General features: G+C 39.4%; 1 protein-coding gene across 3 annotated transcripts in view; it reads left to right on the top strand.

Annotated features, from left to right (window-relative positions):
* The window catches only part of KDM4C (lysine demethylase 4C), a 447429-nt gene that overhangs the window by 400732 nt on the left and 30037 nt on the right, over positions 1 to 16660 (top strand). For all 3 annotated transcript variants that reach the window (XM_019664744.1, XM_019664743.1, XM_019664745.1), the window contains one exon: positions 1393 to 1563. In XM_019664744.1, coding sequence (XP_019520289.1) covers positions 1393 to 1563 — 171 coding nt within the window. The remainder of the gene's footprint in view (positions 1 to 1392; positions 1564 to 16660) is intronic.

Genomic DNA, 16660 nt, shown 5'->3' with positions numbered 1-16660 from the left:
TTAGTGCCCTCTGGCAATGACAAATGACTGTTGAAGGAATTAGAGAATTAATGACTCTCTAGGCATGTCTTCTTTGGTGTCTAGAAGGAAAAAAATCAAACAGCTCTTTATTTGTCCCCTACAAGGTACCTTAGCCCTTTTTTTGAAATTCAGGGGGAAAAAAAGGTAAAGCCTATAATATAATAGAACTGAGATGCTGAATGATGACACTATTTCCCAATGATGTCCTAAGTACCCCTGCTGGAAAATACTGGGATTTAATGAATCCTGGCTTTCTGTAGGTATAGGTGACATGTCTTGGGGGCTGTGAATTGTGCCTGCCAGGACCCATTTATCAAAGAGCCTGGACCTACCCAAGTGCTGATTCAGGGCCTCTCTAGAGGCCAGAGCTTCAGGCATCACATGAATAAGGTCAATGAATGAATGAGACCTGGAGTCGGGGAGAAAAGGGGACTCAGTGCTTGAGTGCAGGCTTCTGCATAAAATGTGGACTATTGTCTCTGCCTGGCAGAAATGGGGTTTGTAGGAGTTCCTGAAAGGGGAGCAACAGCCTTATCCTGAAAAACAAAAAAAACAAAAATCTCAAAGTGCAATAAACTAGCATTTCTGAAGTAGGTACTATAAGCCAGGCACTCTGCCAGGCACTTTCGAGAAAGCCTTTATACTGGAGCCTTCTGCTTCTATAGCATGATGTGGAGAGTGAGCTGCGGTGTTCATGGAGGCTATGAACATGTGTGGAAGAAGGGTAGGAAGAAAAAAGAAAGAAGAGTAGCGTCTACAACTCATGCACGTGGCCGTTTGTGACTGTCCAGCTGTTATTAGCATGAGTTGATAATAGAACTTTATCCTCAATGTATAATTTTAAAATGAAGTGATCTATCTTGTGGATTACTTTTACTTTTTCTACTCTAAAACTATTCAGCTCTTCGACAGGTCTTCACAGAGTAGCTGGTTGTGTTGTAGGATTGAGCAAATGAGTACATGGGTTCATGTTCTTGACGCCAAGGTTCTTGCTGAGAAGCAAGGGACATACAAATACAGATGTGGGGAGGTGAGAAGGAACCCTGTGGGCATAAGTGATTTCATTGTGAACTCAGGCTCTCTATCATGTACACATATGTATCTATGCATGTATATGTGTGTATATGTGTATGCCTGTATATATGTATGTAATCTGGGTAAAGGGTCAAAGAGTATATGGTTGTTTTTGTATCGTTTGTATACTTGCAACTTTTAAGTTTGAAAGTATTCCCCAATAAACAATTAAAAAACTATATCATTACCAAGTCAATGATTGTTTACTAAATAAATGGGTTTTTCTTTAAATTTTTTGTCATTTCTCCCTCTCTTTCTTCTCTTTCTTTTCTCTCCTTTTTCTCTGCCCCTCTCTAGAAGTCCAAGGCTGGCGAAAAGGGCATCTCCGTGGGGCAGACTGTCATCACGAAGCATCGGAACACACGGTATTACAGCTGCAGAGTGATTGCCGTGACATCACAGACCTTCTATGAGGTCATGTTTGATGATGGCTCCTTCAGCAGAGACACATTTCCTGAGGATATCGTGGTGAGTAAGTTCCTGGGGTGCCTGCTCCCCAGTGTACTTTTTATGTAACTAAACCAGCTGAACTTTTTAGGAATCTTCCTTTTGGCTTTTGGAGTAACTCATTTCACTTACTACTTGATTCAGGCGTGCTGTTTTCTGCAAAGAAATATTGTTTTCTAGGACGTTGCTTAATTTTCATCATTTTAAATAGTTAGTAGCCAGGCGAACTTAGACTTATCTTCCCAGATTGTTTTAATTAAATGAGAAATGTATGTGGCCAGAAAATAAAATACAAATTCACCGATTCTTTTCTGTTACAAAGTATTAGCATATTTGAATTCCTTTATTAGCACTTTTTCTTTATGCTTAACTGGAAAACATTCCTTTTATTAATCTGACCTGACAGTGACATCTGTGATCTAACAGAAACATCTGTGGGTGTTTCATATGAGAGTAATAAAAATCACACAGAAAAACGGCCATGACTTTTACCGAGTTTCTTAACTATGATCTGGAATGGAAGATGGGTGTGCACGCGCACTCCTGTCTGTCTCCTCCATCCTCTGTCCCCTCAGTGAAGACATTGGGGCTTATTCAGAGGAACTACCGAATGTGTCTCGGGAGCTTGTTTTTAGCAGGATGTTCCACAAGAAGAGCACTTTTTCCACAGGAGGTTTTTTGAAATTGAGATCAAATAACTGGGATCAGGGTTAGTCTAATGGTCATCTTGTTATTCCTTCTGTATTTAAGAGAAGTATCATTTTGGGAGCCAGACCTCAGTAATGCAGTTGTAACTTCTGCCTCATTCTAGGTCTGTTGATGCTTTGTTCTTTATACTTGGAAAGGTGTTTCTTAATGACTCTTTAGTAGTAATAATTATATGTTACGTGCAATTGATAATTAAATGTAACCATATGCGATTGCGCATAGATATTTCTAGAACTTTGGTCTCCTGTGGCTAAAGAAACATTGATTTAGTCAGCTTTGTTATGCTAAGAGGTACAAGTTTGTAAACAAAAGTGACCTTATTTGAAAGATTTTAAACCAAATGAATTTAGACAAATTAGCAATGCCAGGACTCAGTCTTGCACCAAGAGGGTAAGTTGCTCTTCTTTGCAGATTTGTAGCTGGAGCAGCACTTTGCTGCACAGCCGCTGCCACTGTCCCTGCCATTCATAATCAGCAAACCTTAGGTAACATGCTGTCCTCGTTAGAACACGTCGTCCCCTTAAGCACTCAGTCCTCAGTCACTGAGGACCTGAGTGCCAAGCATCACACTGCTGGCAAAGATGATGAAAAAGAAGGTGTGGTTCCCACTCAGTCTAGGGGGGAGGTAGAGTGGTAAATGGGTGCTTTCTATAAGTGTGATACATACTATAAATGAGCCAGATGCAACTTATTACCTGTGGTGGTCTAGAAGAATGAGTAGAGACTCCACAGAGATAGTAAGGGCTGATGTTTCCTGACACCATGTGCCAGAACTGCTTCACGAACCTGACGTGCATGAGCACATTTCCTCCTCACAACCTGACATGCTAGGCATTAACTCTTCTTCCCATTTGCTTCTGAGGAAACTGAGGCAAAAAGAGGTAAATAACTTTCCCAAGAGCACACATACCAGTAAGTGTCAGAAAGAGTGTTCAATCCTAGAGTCTGGTTTAGAGTGCCTGTCCTGAACCCTGGGGAAGAAAGGACATTTAAAGCAGGAGGAGAAGGAATTTGCAAGGGCACAAAAGGCCTGAAAATATACCGGAGACTGAGGCCCCTGGCTTTCGCCAGCCCTGCTCAGGGTAAATACTTATTTCAGAATCAGCCTCCTTTTGTGCAAACTGAATGCTGAGCCTGCAAAAGAGAGCAGACGTGGGTGGGGAGTGTGGTGTGGGTGCAATAAAAGACTTGTGAGCTCTAATCCCCAGACCGGAGCAAATAGGTGGGTTTTTGTCCATGCTGGTATTTAATGAATCCGAAATTCCCTTTCGCCTCACCAGCCTCCACACACCCAGCCAGTTGTAAGCTTTCCTGGAATGTCTTTAACTTCTACATTGGAAAAGAGTGTCTGGTCCTGGGAGTTGTTTGAAATTCCATAAGCCTTTCCTTTGACACCTTTTGTTCCCACCCTCTGAATTCAAACAGGTTTGGTTTTAAATATGTATGGGTGTTGTGAGAAGAACACGGGCTCTAAAATTTATAAGATTGCTTGGAAGTGGCACAGCATTGAAATCAACAAGAATGAAAAAGCAAAGTTCTTTACAGCCTGATTAGCATTACTTAGTATATTTGGTCAGTGTTTGAGCATGAACACGTGTGTGTGTGTATTTGTGTGTGTGTGTGTGTGTGCGCGCGCGCGCGTGCGTGCGTGCGTGTGTGTGTGTGTGTGTGGTCATAGCACTAGCCTTGGAGGGGGGAGCAGCACATGCAGTGGCATGAGTGGAAAATATTGGAGAGGGGAAATCTACCTGAATTTATGAGAATGATAATTTCTTCAGGGAAAAATATTATAGTCATCTGCGAGCAGGTCTTCTCTCCATCCAATTTTTACTCCCTCAATACTCCCTCCGACCCTATCCCATCTGTTACATTTTCTGTTACTTCTTTCAGGCCTCTTACACCAAATAGGAATGTTTCAATCATGTATTTTCAAATTTCACATACTTTCTGATAGTATCACCATTTCGTGGCTTCTGTGACCGCTTCCTCTTTGTTATCGTGGTGCTGAATGAGATGTCTCCAGCTGTACTTCTTTGGTGGCTATATAGGGAAAGTTTTTTTTTCCTTATAATATTGTATGAGTCAGAGTTCTCTAGAGAAACAGACCAGCAGGGTGTGTGTGTATGTATTCAATATAATAACTATATTACGTGTGTGTGTAATTTATTGTAAGGAATTGGCTCATGTGGTTATGGAGGCTGAGAAGTCCCAAGGTTTGTAGTGGGCAAGGTGGAGACCCAGGAGAGCCAGCGGCGTAGTTCTAGTCCAAGTCTGAGGCCCAAGAAGAGCTGATGTTTCATTTTGAGTCTAAAGGCAGAAAAAAGCTGAGCCCCAGTTCAAAGAGAGTCAGGCAGGAGGAATTCCCTGTTGTGTGTGTGGGGGGAGGGTAGTCACCCTTTTTGTTCTAGTCAAGCCTTTAGTTCATTGGACGAGACCCAGTCTTTGTTGGGGAGGGTAATCTGCTTTACTCAGTTTATCAATTCAGACATTAAACTCATCTGAAAACACCCTCACAGACACATCCAGAATAATGTTTGACCAAATTTCTGGGTACTCTGTGGCCCAGTCAGGTTGACACCCTATCAGGTTAACCATCACAATTTCATTATCCTGAGGCATTTAACTTGTGGTGCCAGAAGCTCTGACTCTGTGGCAGAGTGTAATTCCTTCTCTGTGAAACGATGAGCACATTGTTTTGGTCGGTTTGCTGCCCTCTGTAGATCCACTCCATTACCCATGTACTTCACCTTGGTCATCATCTAGGGCCCCACAGGCGAGGGCATGGAATTTTAAGGCAAGCTTTTAAAATTTAAAGGATTATCAAGGATTGGTTGGGGTCTGTGTTTCTCACTGAAATTAATGAAAGCTACATGATTAAATGCTTTTGTAGTTTGTTACCTAAACTTCAGTTTGAGATAGGGGAATTTGATGTTATATTTTCAGAATATACAATTAAGTATATTATAAATATCTTTACATGTAAACTATATTGATTCCCCTATATGATATCATGTAAATATGTTTATATCACCACTTTTTAGGCCATGTGGCTTAATTGCTATCATCATCCCACTTCTACTTCTGATATTCATCTACCATCAGAAATGTCTTCTGGGAGATGGGACTCTGCTTGGTACCCTAATGTGGAGTTTCATGAAGCGATAAGAAAAATGTAGTGAGGTCTGTTTCTGTCTCAGTATCTTGCAGATCGTGGCAGAATAATTATTTGGAGGAAACACTAAATGCATTTCACATTCCTCAGAGAAATTTATTTTCACTAGATGACATACCTGTGGCATCTGAAACTGGTGGTAGAAAATGATTTTTCCTTCTGTTTGTCTGAAAACTCTAATCCACACAATGTGCTTATCAGGTGTGAGTGCCGCCGGGAAGGCTCTTCTCAAATGCAGTGTGACGTCAGTTACTGGCTACTGAAGAATCAGCTCCTCTGAGCTGTGGTACTTGCTAAGTAGAACTGCTATAAGGGTACAGCACAATTTCGGTTTTTTAACTACGAAAATCAAATTTAGAATATCAAGTTTAATCATCCTAAATTATTTATGTGTGACATAAATATCTTCCCTTATGAAGCCTGATGCTTTAGTAAAGAAAGTTACATTTCTGTATTTATAGAATCACTGATTACAAATCATTTTATAAACTCATAGGAGAGAAACATTTAATGCAGGCTGGCCTATCCATGTTTGAAAATAAATATGCCAGGCATTAAAGTGAATGTGTTAGGATTATGTGACTAGAGAGAGTATTCAAAGTAGTATAGAGAAACAGCCTTTGTACTACCCAGACATTTATTTCCATACGTAGGTATTTTATGTCTACGATAGCCAGAAAAATGTCCAAAAATTTTTCTCTCAACAATACACCTGCTGAATGTGTGTATCAACCCAGTTAAAGTCAGCATGCAATCTATAGCTGTCAAGGGCAGTAATGAAAGATGTATTGCAACACGCCTCCATCTGTCAGTCTATGAAATTGCGACACACTTCCTGATGAATTTTGTTTTCTCCTACTATTTTGATGGGAATGAAAGTTGCCCACCTGAGAGAACTCAATGAGCACAGAGATTCCAGGGCCCCCTTTTAACCTCTGCTAAAACCTGGCATCCTTTAGCGTGCCCATGTTGACAGCTAGAGTGATGACTGCTTCCTTTCATCTGAACTTAGACCTCATTTTGAGGGAGGAGGTTGGTGCAGCGTTTGCTCTGGATAGTTCCAGGATGAGCATTTAACATTCACCACTGGACGTGAGAAGAGAAACAGGACCATTTAGAAATTCGACAGCACGAGTCCATCACTGAAAATTCCAGGAGGACTTGCTACATTTTTCAGCCTCTGCTGAAATGTGAAGGAAGCATGAGAACTATGCTCTTCATGATTTTAGGGTGGGTTGTCATGGCCTTTAGTTTTTCTGGACCCTATGATGCAAACTGAAGTTCTTAGAGGTAATTATTGCCTAAAGTTATAGGCAAGTTGCTTAAACTTTTCAGCCTCAGTTTTTTCCCCAATTAAAAAGAGAATAATAATTTCCATCTTCTAGCATCATTGAAAGGACTAAATGAGCTAAATGCCTGATACGTAGTAGGCACAAAACCACATTTTTTAGGATGTTAACTTCAGTCTGTAGAACTCTTTTTTCCCCCCATTTTCTTCCCCATCTAGTTAATGCTGCCTTTTCTGGTCTTGATGAAATTTGTTTAGAAGATGTGTCCTTACAGCTTTGTTCCTACTTGTTAGGTTAAACGTGCCTGTATGTGTGAGATTTCACTGTGTCAGCTTATTGTTTTCCCTTGGCAAGTGTAGGTGTAGGGGAACTCTGGATGTTCTTGAGGCAAAAGAAAATATCTAGGGGAGTGGTGTTTGAAAAACTGAGAAAAATGTTGTTCCCAGTAAGAGTCTATGCTATGGGATCCTCGGAAGCATTTTTGGATTGCTATTGGCTCCTATATTTTGAGGAGCCCTGAATTTAAAAGTCAGGTGGAAGTCATGCCCCATCCCAGACCATCTGTGTTGGGTTTGCTCCAGACTAATGCCCCTTACCTCCCCTCCCTGCCACAACCCCAACATCCACCATNTAGGCACAAAACCACATTTTTTAGGATGTTAACTTCAGTCTGTAGAACTCTTTTTTCCCCCCATTTTCTTCCCCATCTAGTTAATGCTGCCTTTTCTGGTCTTGATGAAATTTGTTTAAAAGATGTGTCCTTACAGCTTTGTTCCTACTTGTTAGGTTAAACGTGCCTGTATGTGTGAGATTTCACTGTGTCAGCTTATTGTTTTCCCTTGGCAAGTGTAGGTGTAGGGGAACTCTGGATGTTCTTGAGGCAAAAGAAAATATCTAGGGGAGTGGTGTTTGAAAAACTGAGAAAAATGTTGTTCCCAGTAAGAGTCTATGCTATGGGATCCTCGGAAGCATTTTTGGATTGCTATTGGCTCCTATATTTTGAGGAGCCCTGAATTTAAAAGTCAGGTGGAAGTCATGCCCCATCCCAGACCATCTGTGTTGGGTTTGCTCCAGACTAATGCCCCTTACCTCCCCTCCCTGCCACAACCCCAACATCCACCATAGTTCTTCTAGAATCATTGGAAATTTGCCAGAGAAGGCTCTAGAACCTTTCTGTTGGTTGATGATTCTTTAGGCGTACCCCCCATGACAGGACTGGTGCCCTAACCTTTTTTCTTGACTAAGGATCTGAGAGCCTGTGGTGAAGGCTTTACCAAGCTTCCATTGATTTTTACTTCCTTGGGAAGCCTTTTATACATGTAAAAGTATATCTGTTATTAGTTAGATTTTAATAAACATTCAATTTAAAATTTTCTAAGCCTTCAACTTCAGCTGACAAATTTTATTTTATTAATGTATCTAATAATTTTTGCATAAAAATGAACTCATTTGTTCCTTGATTTATAAAATATATAAATGTGACAGATGAAGTCCTATTTTACATTTTACCATGTACCATTTTACATTTAAGTAATCAAATTTTCTTGGATATCTTAACTGTGATTATAGATTTAATATATACTCATATGATTCTCAGATATGTCACAATTTTTCTAAGCACTTAGTATCTATAACTCAGACATTAGTTTAGTTGTTCAAATTCCCCTAAGTATTTCAAACTTCAAAAAACAAGTAACACATAAAGCAGTACAGTATTTTCAAAACACATTATTATACCTTTATAAACACAATTTACGGTGAATAGATTGTACTTAAACACAATTTAATTGATAGATAAGTAAATAGAAAGAATGTACGTACTAAGGGGGAATAGTATTAACTATCTTGACTAGTTTATTAAGAAAACAATAATCAAAAGAACTTCAAGGCAGTTCAGAGGCAGAGTCTGGCTGTATCTTTGAAGACTAAACCCAAAGTTGCCTGGGCAGGGGCTCCTAAGGACAGCTCTTATCTGATTTGTCAGTTCTCTAAACCATGTGCCCTTCACTGAGGTCCTAACTAGTCTCAGGAGCTATCTCAAGTTAGTGGGTTGGGTACTTACCAGGCCCTGGGATTTTACTCTCTTTTGTGTAATTCTTTTGTAGCCTTTTGCCTTAGCCTGGGGCATTACCAATGGAATGTTGAAGCCCTTATTTGAGTTGTACTCCCTTTCTTTGTTTTATAAATTGTATGATCTCACTGACCACTATTCGGTAACCCTCATATTGACAATTCCCACTTAGCACTGGTGATCCTCTGAAGAAACGTATGTCTTTTTTGCCCTGATGGTCCTATGCAGGAGATTAACCAGTTGTCCTGAAGACATGTTATCAGTTATGTTTTCCTTCAAATATATACCTTTCTCATGTGACAGTATTTCCCTTTTGGTAATTATCTCAAGGTGATTGGTTTGGGGAATTTATTCACAGGAGAAAGTCTCCCAGTGTTTCTTTCCCATCCTTTTCTTTTTAAGAGGATGCAAGTATAGCATCTCATCTTCAGTCTACCTTGAACTTGAGGGCATTGTTATTAATTTCCAGGAATTTATCATCTCTTTTCAAAGCTTAAACCCCAAAGTGGTAGACACTGTGACCCAAATCTGTGTTTGGAAATATCTAATGGTACCACTCTTTTGGTCTGTATGTTCCCACTGTGCTGGATGCCATGGGGGATTCGAAGGTATATAAACATTAGCGTGGGAGTGATCCTGGTGTCTTTTGGAGGTAAAATTAAAATACCCAGCTGGGTTTCAAAGGCAAAGAAAAAAGTTTTTCCCAGAAACATTCTGTGCCATGGGATCCTGGGAAGCTCCTGGATTTTCAAATCAGGTAGCCATGTAGACATTATGTTATAGTGGCAGAGACCAGGGTGACCAGGAGATACCTCTTGTCAGTGAGGCCACCTCAGCTATGAGAATTCATGCCCCATCCCAGTCCCAGTTATTTTGTTCATCACTGACGCCCCTTACCTCAGCCCCAACCAGGAGCTAACCTGAAAGAGTTTACAAGAAAAATACCCACTGAAATTTATTGAAAATAAGTTCAGGGGTGGAAGTCACCACGATGGGCCAGAGTGTTGAAGGGCATCACAATGGGGAGGAGGGAGATGAGCTGGGTGACTGACCTGGAAGAATTCTATGTATTCTAGATACAAGTCTTTTGTCGGATGTTTTGCATTTTTTTCTCCCCATCTGAATAAGTTTTCATGGTATGAATATAACATTCTGTTTATCTATTCACCAGTTGATGGACATTGGATTATTTCCAGTTTGTAGCTGTGAGTAATGCTGTTATGAACATTTGCTTTCAAGCCTTTGGGTGAACATGTGTTTTCTTTTCTGGGTTAAATATCTAGGAGTGAGATTACTGAGTTATATGTTAAGCATATGTTAAGCTTTATAAGAATCTGCCAAACTGTTTTCAAAAGTTGCTGTACCATTCTGTATACTTACCAGCAATGTAGGAGGTTTTAGTTTCTCCTCATCCTCATCAACACCTGATATTGTCAATCTTGGATAATAACCATTCTAGTGGCTGTGTAGTTGTAAGTCATATCTCAGCGTGATGTTAATATTTATTTTCCTGATGACTAATGATTTTGAGCACCTTTTCAAGTGTTTATTAGCCATTTATACATCATCTTTGTTGACAAGCCTATTCACATATTTCACTTATTTTTTAATTGAGTTGCAAGAGTTTTTATATTCTGTAAATTGATTCTTTGTAATACGTATGATTTATAAATATTTTCTCCCAGTTTGTATCTTGTCTTCACTTTCTTAATAGTGTCTGAAGATCAAAAATTTTGGATTTTGGTGAAGCTCAGTTTATCAATAGATCCTTTGTGGATCATGCTTTTAGTTCATGTCTTAAGAAATCTGCCTAACTCAAGGTCACAAAGATTTTCTCTCATGTTCTTTTCTAGAAGTTTTATACTTTTAGGTCTTATATTTAGAATTGTGATTCATTTTGAATTAATTTTTGTGTGTGGTATGAGGTTAGAGTCTACGTTCTATAAAATGAAAACCATACAACCTAATTTAATGAAATGTGGATTAAATGAGAAAAGATTTATAATCATGATAGTGTAGCACCTTACACATAGTAGGTGCTCAGAAAATGTGGTTCCTTTCTGATCCTTGAGTTAACTTTCTCAAAATTGCACTACAGAAGGAAAAAAATCCATTTAAATTGTTTATCTTAGCATTCTGAACTTCAAGAAAGCCGTATGTACATCTCATTTGCCGATCTACTTAATATTAGGAGTATTTTGGAAATGTGTATTGTATATGTCTTCAGAAATTTAATTTCAGCATTATAATTTCTATACCTTTAGATAAAGAGAATAGGAAATACCAGATAAAACAGTGGTTCCTTCTGTGATGAGATTGTAAATACGATAAATGTGCTTAAACTTAAAAAATACTTTAATATAGTTTAGAATAGTGTTTCCAAGATCATATTTTAAACCAGGACATGTTTTGTTTTTCCAAAGAAAGAAAGAAGGAAGGGAGGGGGAAAAGGAAAGGAAAATTTTTGTTAGTAATTTAATGGAAATTCATGAAGAAGTGCTTGCTTAAAGAAGAAATTAACCTCCAATTTTTCCATTTTATCTTGAACTTGTCTGTCATAGCATTTATCTCAGTTTGATACATGACATCCACTAAGATTTGAGCGTCTTGAAAACAAGGACCATGTCTTTTTGAATTACTGTTATGTACCTAGTTTTCAGTACAGGACCTGGTTTTTAGTAAGTGCATAATAAATACCTATTGAAATAAATAAAGACTAAATAATTAATAGTAACAGCCATCACATATTTAAGTATTAAATTTGTTATTCTGAGTTATACTTTAGACCAGCGATTCTCAACCTTCCTAATGCCGCGACCCCTTAATTCATTTCCTCATGTTGTGGTTACCCCCAACCATAAAGTCATTTTCGTTGCTACTCTATAACTGTAATTTTCTATTGTTTTCCGATGGTCTTAGGCAACCCTTGTGGAAGGGACGTTCGACCCCCAAAGGGGTCACGACCCACAGGGTGAGAACCGCTGCTTTAGACAATTAGTATGTTATTTAAAATTCATTATCAAATGTCAATAATTGTTTTTAAATTTGAATTCAAGTTCATATTGTAAGTTTCATACCCTTTCCAGGTAAAGAATATTTAGTTGCTAGGGTAGCGCTGTGTTCCAACAAGCTTCAATGCTTTGAGCTTCCACATAAGTCTTTAAAGAAGAAGGTCTCTAGACCTGAAAATATTGGGTTGTCAGAAAAGTCATGACGTATTTTTTTCTGTTTTCTGCTGCAAAAATGCGTCATGACTTTTCCAACAACCCAATATTTGAAACCGCTGGTTCAGATGAAGTAAATTGTTATGTACTGTCGGTCTCACTGCCATGAGAGTGAGAAATCATCATGTAAAGGGGGCTACGGGACCCATGGTGTTAATGCAGCTGCAGATACCTGTGTCTGCCTAAGAGCCAGATTACTGGGAAATGACTCCAGTTGTTTTAGGCTTTCCCGTGAATGTTCAGCTCTGAACTGTGGATATTAGTGACATCATTTCTAAATCTCAGAGTAGGCTACATAAACTTCCATTTAATAGAAAATACAAACATAATAAAAATTCCTTATTCCTTTAAATAAATACATGGCCAGATGTCTGTCGCTTCATATCATGGTATGTCAGCGTTCATTACTGGCTCTTCTCTGCCTCTTTAGATGAAAATGGCACACTAGCTGTCTATGATGCAAAGTTTCAAACTTTTAAATCTTTCCTTGCTCTAACTTCATTTCAATTTCGAAATGAGATACTGTGACCCTGTCTGATAATTGTGTACGTTTCACAAATGCCTCAAATTTTCCAGAGCTGACACTTCCTGTAGCACATCTGCGAGCACAATGTTCTGCATACAATTTCTGAAATATATAGCGAATACTGAGAGCTTCCTGAGGCAAATAGTCAACAGGGAGCTACCTGTTTACAAGCCCTTTTCCATTATCTTTCACCTCTAACCAATGCCAGGTGTGAACACACCAGGATATAGCACATAAACTGATGACATAGCCCAGAAGATATTGGGCTCACAAATTAACAGTTTATGTTCCTTTTTGACCATGGGCTTTAAATTATTTTGGTAATGGAGTGAACTTAGCGTATTGTTTGGTAAGTATATCTGGTAGAAGTCAGTCCTTTCTACTTAGTGATGAACTGACACTGCCTTCATTTCATTATTTCCTCTTCCTACTTTATTTGAAAGAGGTTAGCTGATTTTCACTGGTGAGAGAGAACCAGTAATAAGTCCGGCCTTTTGTTTTACTAAACAAATTATATTTTGAGATCAGAGTACATGAGTAAAGGGAGAAGTACGATATTAGGAAATGTGGAGAGAGATTGGAATGAGTGTATTTTTTCCTTCATATTCTAGTCTTTGCCACAGACAGACATGTTCTCTGCTAAGAAGTGGGTGAAAAACTTGGAAGCTGTGATCTGCTGTAATCTTTGTTGGTTGTATGTGTTTCTACAAGTCGACTGCCCTGCACCGTCTGATTTCTTGGCTTCTATAAAATGGAAGATATTACGTTTTCAAGTCTTCTTGCTTTACATATCTTATTCAGGCCCATTAAACATAAAGAATGTTTAACTTCTTCTAAATGTTATAATAGTACAATGCGTTGAATAATGTTTTATACATGGTTTTTCAGATTCAAGTAGGGTTTTCCACTAATAATTAATGCCGGTGTGACCTCTGCCTGAAAAAGATGCCCTTTGCAGATGAATGGCTAATAATAACTTAGTAAAAAGGAAGGGGGGAAGGTTTAAAATTATACGTATTTCTGGTAGTATAGTTATAAGGATATATTTATAAGTGATTGTTTTTTAAACATGCCTGATATTTACCCTTTAATTAAGAATAATGTGACCCAATGATTCCTTTATATGTGATATTCTGTTTTGTGGGGAGTAACAGGTAAAATTAAATCTTCTAAAGCAATTTATCTGATTTATACCATAAAAGTAGTGATTAGCACAAAACAAGTTAAGCTTTAGTGATTGCATTCATTCTGAGCAGCCAATATCTGAAGCCCTATTGAAATAGGAACTGTAGGAGAACTGTTGAAAGAATGTGAATGTGAGCACCATTGACTCCGCTGAGATTCTGTAATGAGATAAAATATGTAGTTTAGAGACCATCTCATAATGCAGCAAGCTCTTTTACCAGGCTGCTAAGGGCTACACAGGTCCTATAACTGCTTCCCTTTCTTACTAGGTATTGTATTCCCTCCCTGGGCAAGGAATTTTTAAGTGACTTGTGTATGAATTTAATATTTTATTTACCATTTTAAACCTCATTTCAATATTATTAAAACCCCTTTCCTATACTATTTATGCTGAAACTCTACCCTATGTCATTAGTTATGTTTCTACAGGGTTTGGTTTTTTGTTGTGTTTTGCATTTGTCTTTGTTTGCATGAAGTTGGAAGTGCAAATACGTAACCATTATCTAAGAGTGGGTGTCCTCCAGAAGCGTAATGAGGATGGGGAACCAGTGTGTGTGCTGCTCAAGCCCTCTTTCTTCTCCAAGAGCAGGGGCTTGTATCAGTGTGCAAGGCTGCCTTCCCCAGGAAGCCTTCCTCTTGTAGGGAAGGAACTCCCGCAGGGCTAGACCTTTGATAAGTCACATCCAGGGACCTACATATGGCAATTTATGGATGCTGTAGTCGAGGGATATCTTATTCTTCAATAAGGGGTAGCCTTACCAAAATTTTTGTTTATAGTAAGCACCTACTCTGGAAATCGGATGGTGAGAAATAAAATTGAAATGGTTTTGGCTCTCATGGAAATTATAGCCTACTGGGAAAGAGTAACATGACAGCCACACTAATAAAAGTGTACTTCAAATTGAGATAAGTCCTGGGATGATAGGAATATAATCCTATACGAACATGTAATAAAAAACTAACAAACCTTATGTAGATAAGTGATCAGTGAGTCTTGCGCTAAGATCTACAGGATGTGTTAACCAGACAAAGGGCAGAGGGAGAGTATTTCAGGCAAAGCATGCACAGGGGCTGTTGGCAGGAAAGCTTGACATGCTTAGGTTGCTGCAAGAGGTAAATGATGAGCCTAGAGAAGGAGGAAAGGGCCCAAGTAGGTTAGGCCTAGAAGACCATGTAAATAAGGTTGGGTCTTTAAGAGCAGTGGGAAGCCATTGATGGTCTTAAGCAGGAGGCAACATGAAGACATTTGTTAGGAAGCATTTTCTTGGGCTCTAGTGGAGAAGATGAATTGGAGAATGGACTGTAGTGGACGCTGGGAGGCCAGTTGGGGAGAGCATTATAGTAGATCAGAGGAAATGATGTAGCTTGGACTAAGTCAGGAGCAGCAGAAGAATTTGAAATACATTTGAAGAGGTAAAATGAAGGGGACACAGTGGTAGACTGAGATTGGGGCTGAGGAAGAAAGAGGCGTCAAAGATAACTCCCCAAGTTCTGGCTTGCTCAGCCTGTCAATGAGACGGGGAACGTTGCCAGAATCTCAGGTTTCAGACCCAAGATTTGGCCATACTGGGGTATCCTTCCTTCTTTCCTTCTTCCCTGCTTTTCTCATCTTGAGTGATTATTGCATTTAGGACCATTCCAAGACCCCTAGTTTGCAAAATACAGGTTTTGAGTTTTGCTCTATTTTTTGTCTCAGAGTTGAAGGGATGCTGAATGAAAGGGCCCATGTCACAGTGTGAGAACAGACATCCCATATTTCAGAAATGGCATGGTCAGGCCCTTCATTTTTATCTCTAAATGGATATAATGTCACACACACACACATACACACACACACACACACACACACACACACACACACACTCACAATTACCTAACTCTCACCTATTTGATAAAACAATGAATATTTGTGCAAGTAATTCTTCAACATGACAATATGGCCACTAAAATTGATGATTCAAATTTATTCTTTATGAGGCTTCCATCTTGACACACTAACATTTCAGTTGAGATAGCTGCACATATGTAGTCTTGGCCTCACTGTAGAGCCCATTGTAACCCCCTTAGTCCATAGCCCTCTTCAGCACTCATTTACCTGATTTTGCTTCCCCCACCCCATGCGTATTTTTGGTACATGTAGCCTGGGTGCTCCCCCCAGGACTTTTACTCCTTCTTGGCCTTCAGTGGCCATGCCTTCTGCACCCCAGGGCTCCCACATCCTGAACCAGCGTAAGGGTGATGCATCTGCTGTGTGCCCTGGGAAGAGCTCTCATTTTCTGAAAGAGACGGACTGTACGGCCTTCCAGAATTTTGAACACCCCTCATTTTTGAGATTCATATAGCTTTTTTAAAGGGAAAGGATCACTGACTTATGTTGGTAAGGAAAATGTGTGTGGTTAGGAGTAATAAGAATTAGCAGCTGATATTTAACAGTTGCATACGCACAGTGTTTTACATAACATGCCCATGGCTGGCTGAAGTTCAAGAAAAACGGAGGGTTATGAGATGAAAAGTACAAGTCCTGCAGCACCCCACCTGGGTGCAGTGCCACCTGCTGCTTGCATATCTTCCCAGGATGCTTAAAATGCAGAGACAAGCTGCATGTGTGTGTGTGCTCACACACACGCATGTCTGTTTGAATGCATCTGGCGTACTGACTTGCTAAAAGCTAGGAATCACATCCTGTGCACTATTAATATGATTGCTAATTGGCTGTTAGTGACGGATGTTTACAACTGACTGCTGGCAAAGCCATCTCATTTTTTCTTCCTTCCTCTACCTCCGTATTTACTTTTTCACAGTGCCACTCCTGGGGTCTTATTCCCCACCTCTCAGTTTAACCTATAAAAGCCAGACTTGGCTGTTCTGGCTCCATCAGCACTGCACTGACCCCCTCTTTCCGATGCCTATATACCCGGTGCTCCCTTCCTTTGGTATAGTTTT

Source organism: Hipposideros armiger, unplaced genomic scaffold, assembly GCF_001890085.2.
Source record: "Hipposideros armiger isolate ML-2016 unplaced genomic scaffold, ASM189008v1 scaffold_429, whole genome shotgun sequence".
Taxonomy (NCBI): Eukaryota; Metazoa; Chordata; class Mammalia; order Chiroptera; family Hipposideridae; genus Hipposideros; species Hipposideros armiger.
The sequence above is the reverse complement of the archived record's forward strand: the minus strand, read 5'-3'. Positions and strand labels throughout refer to the sequence as shown.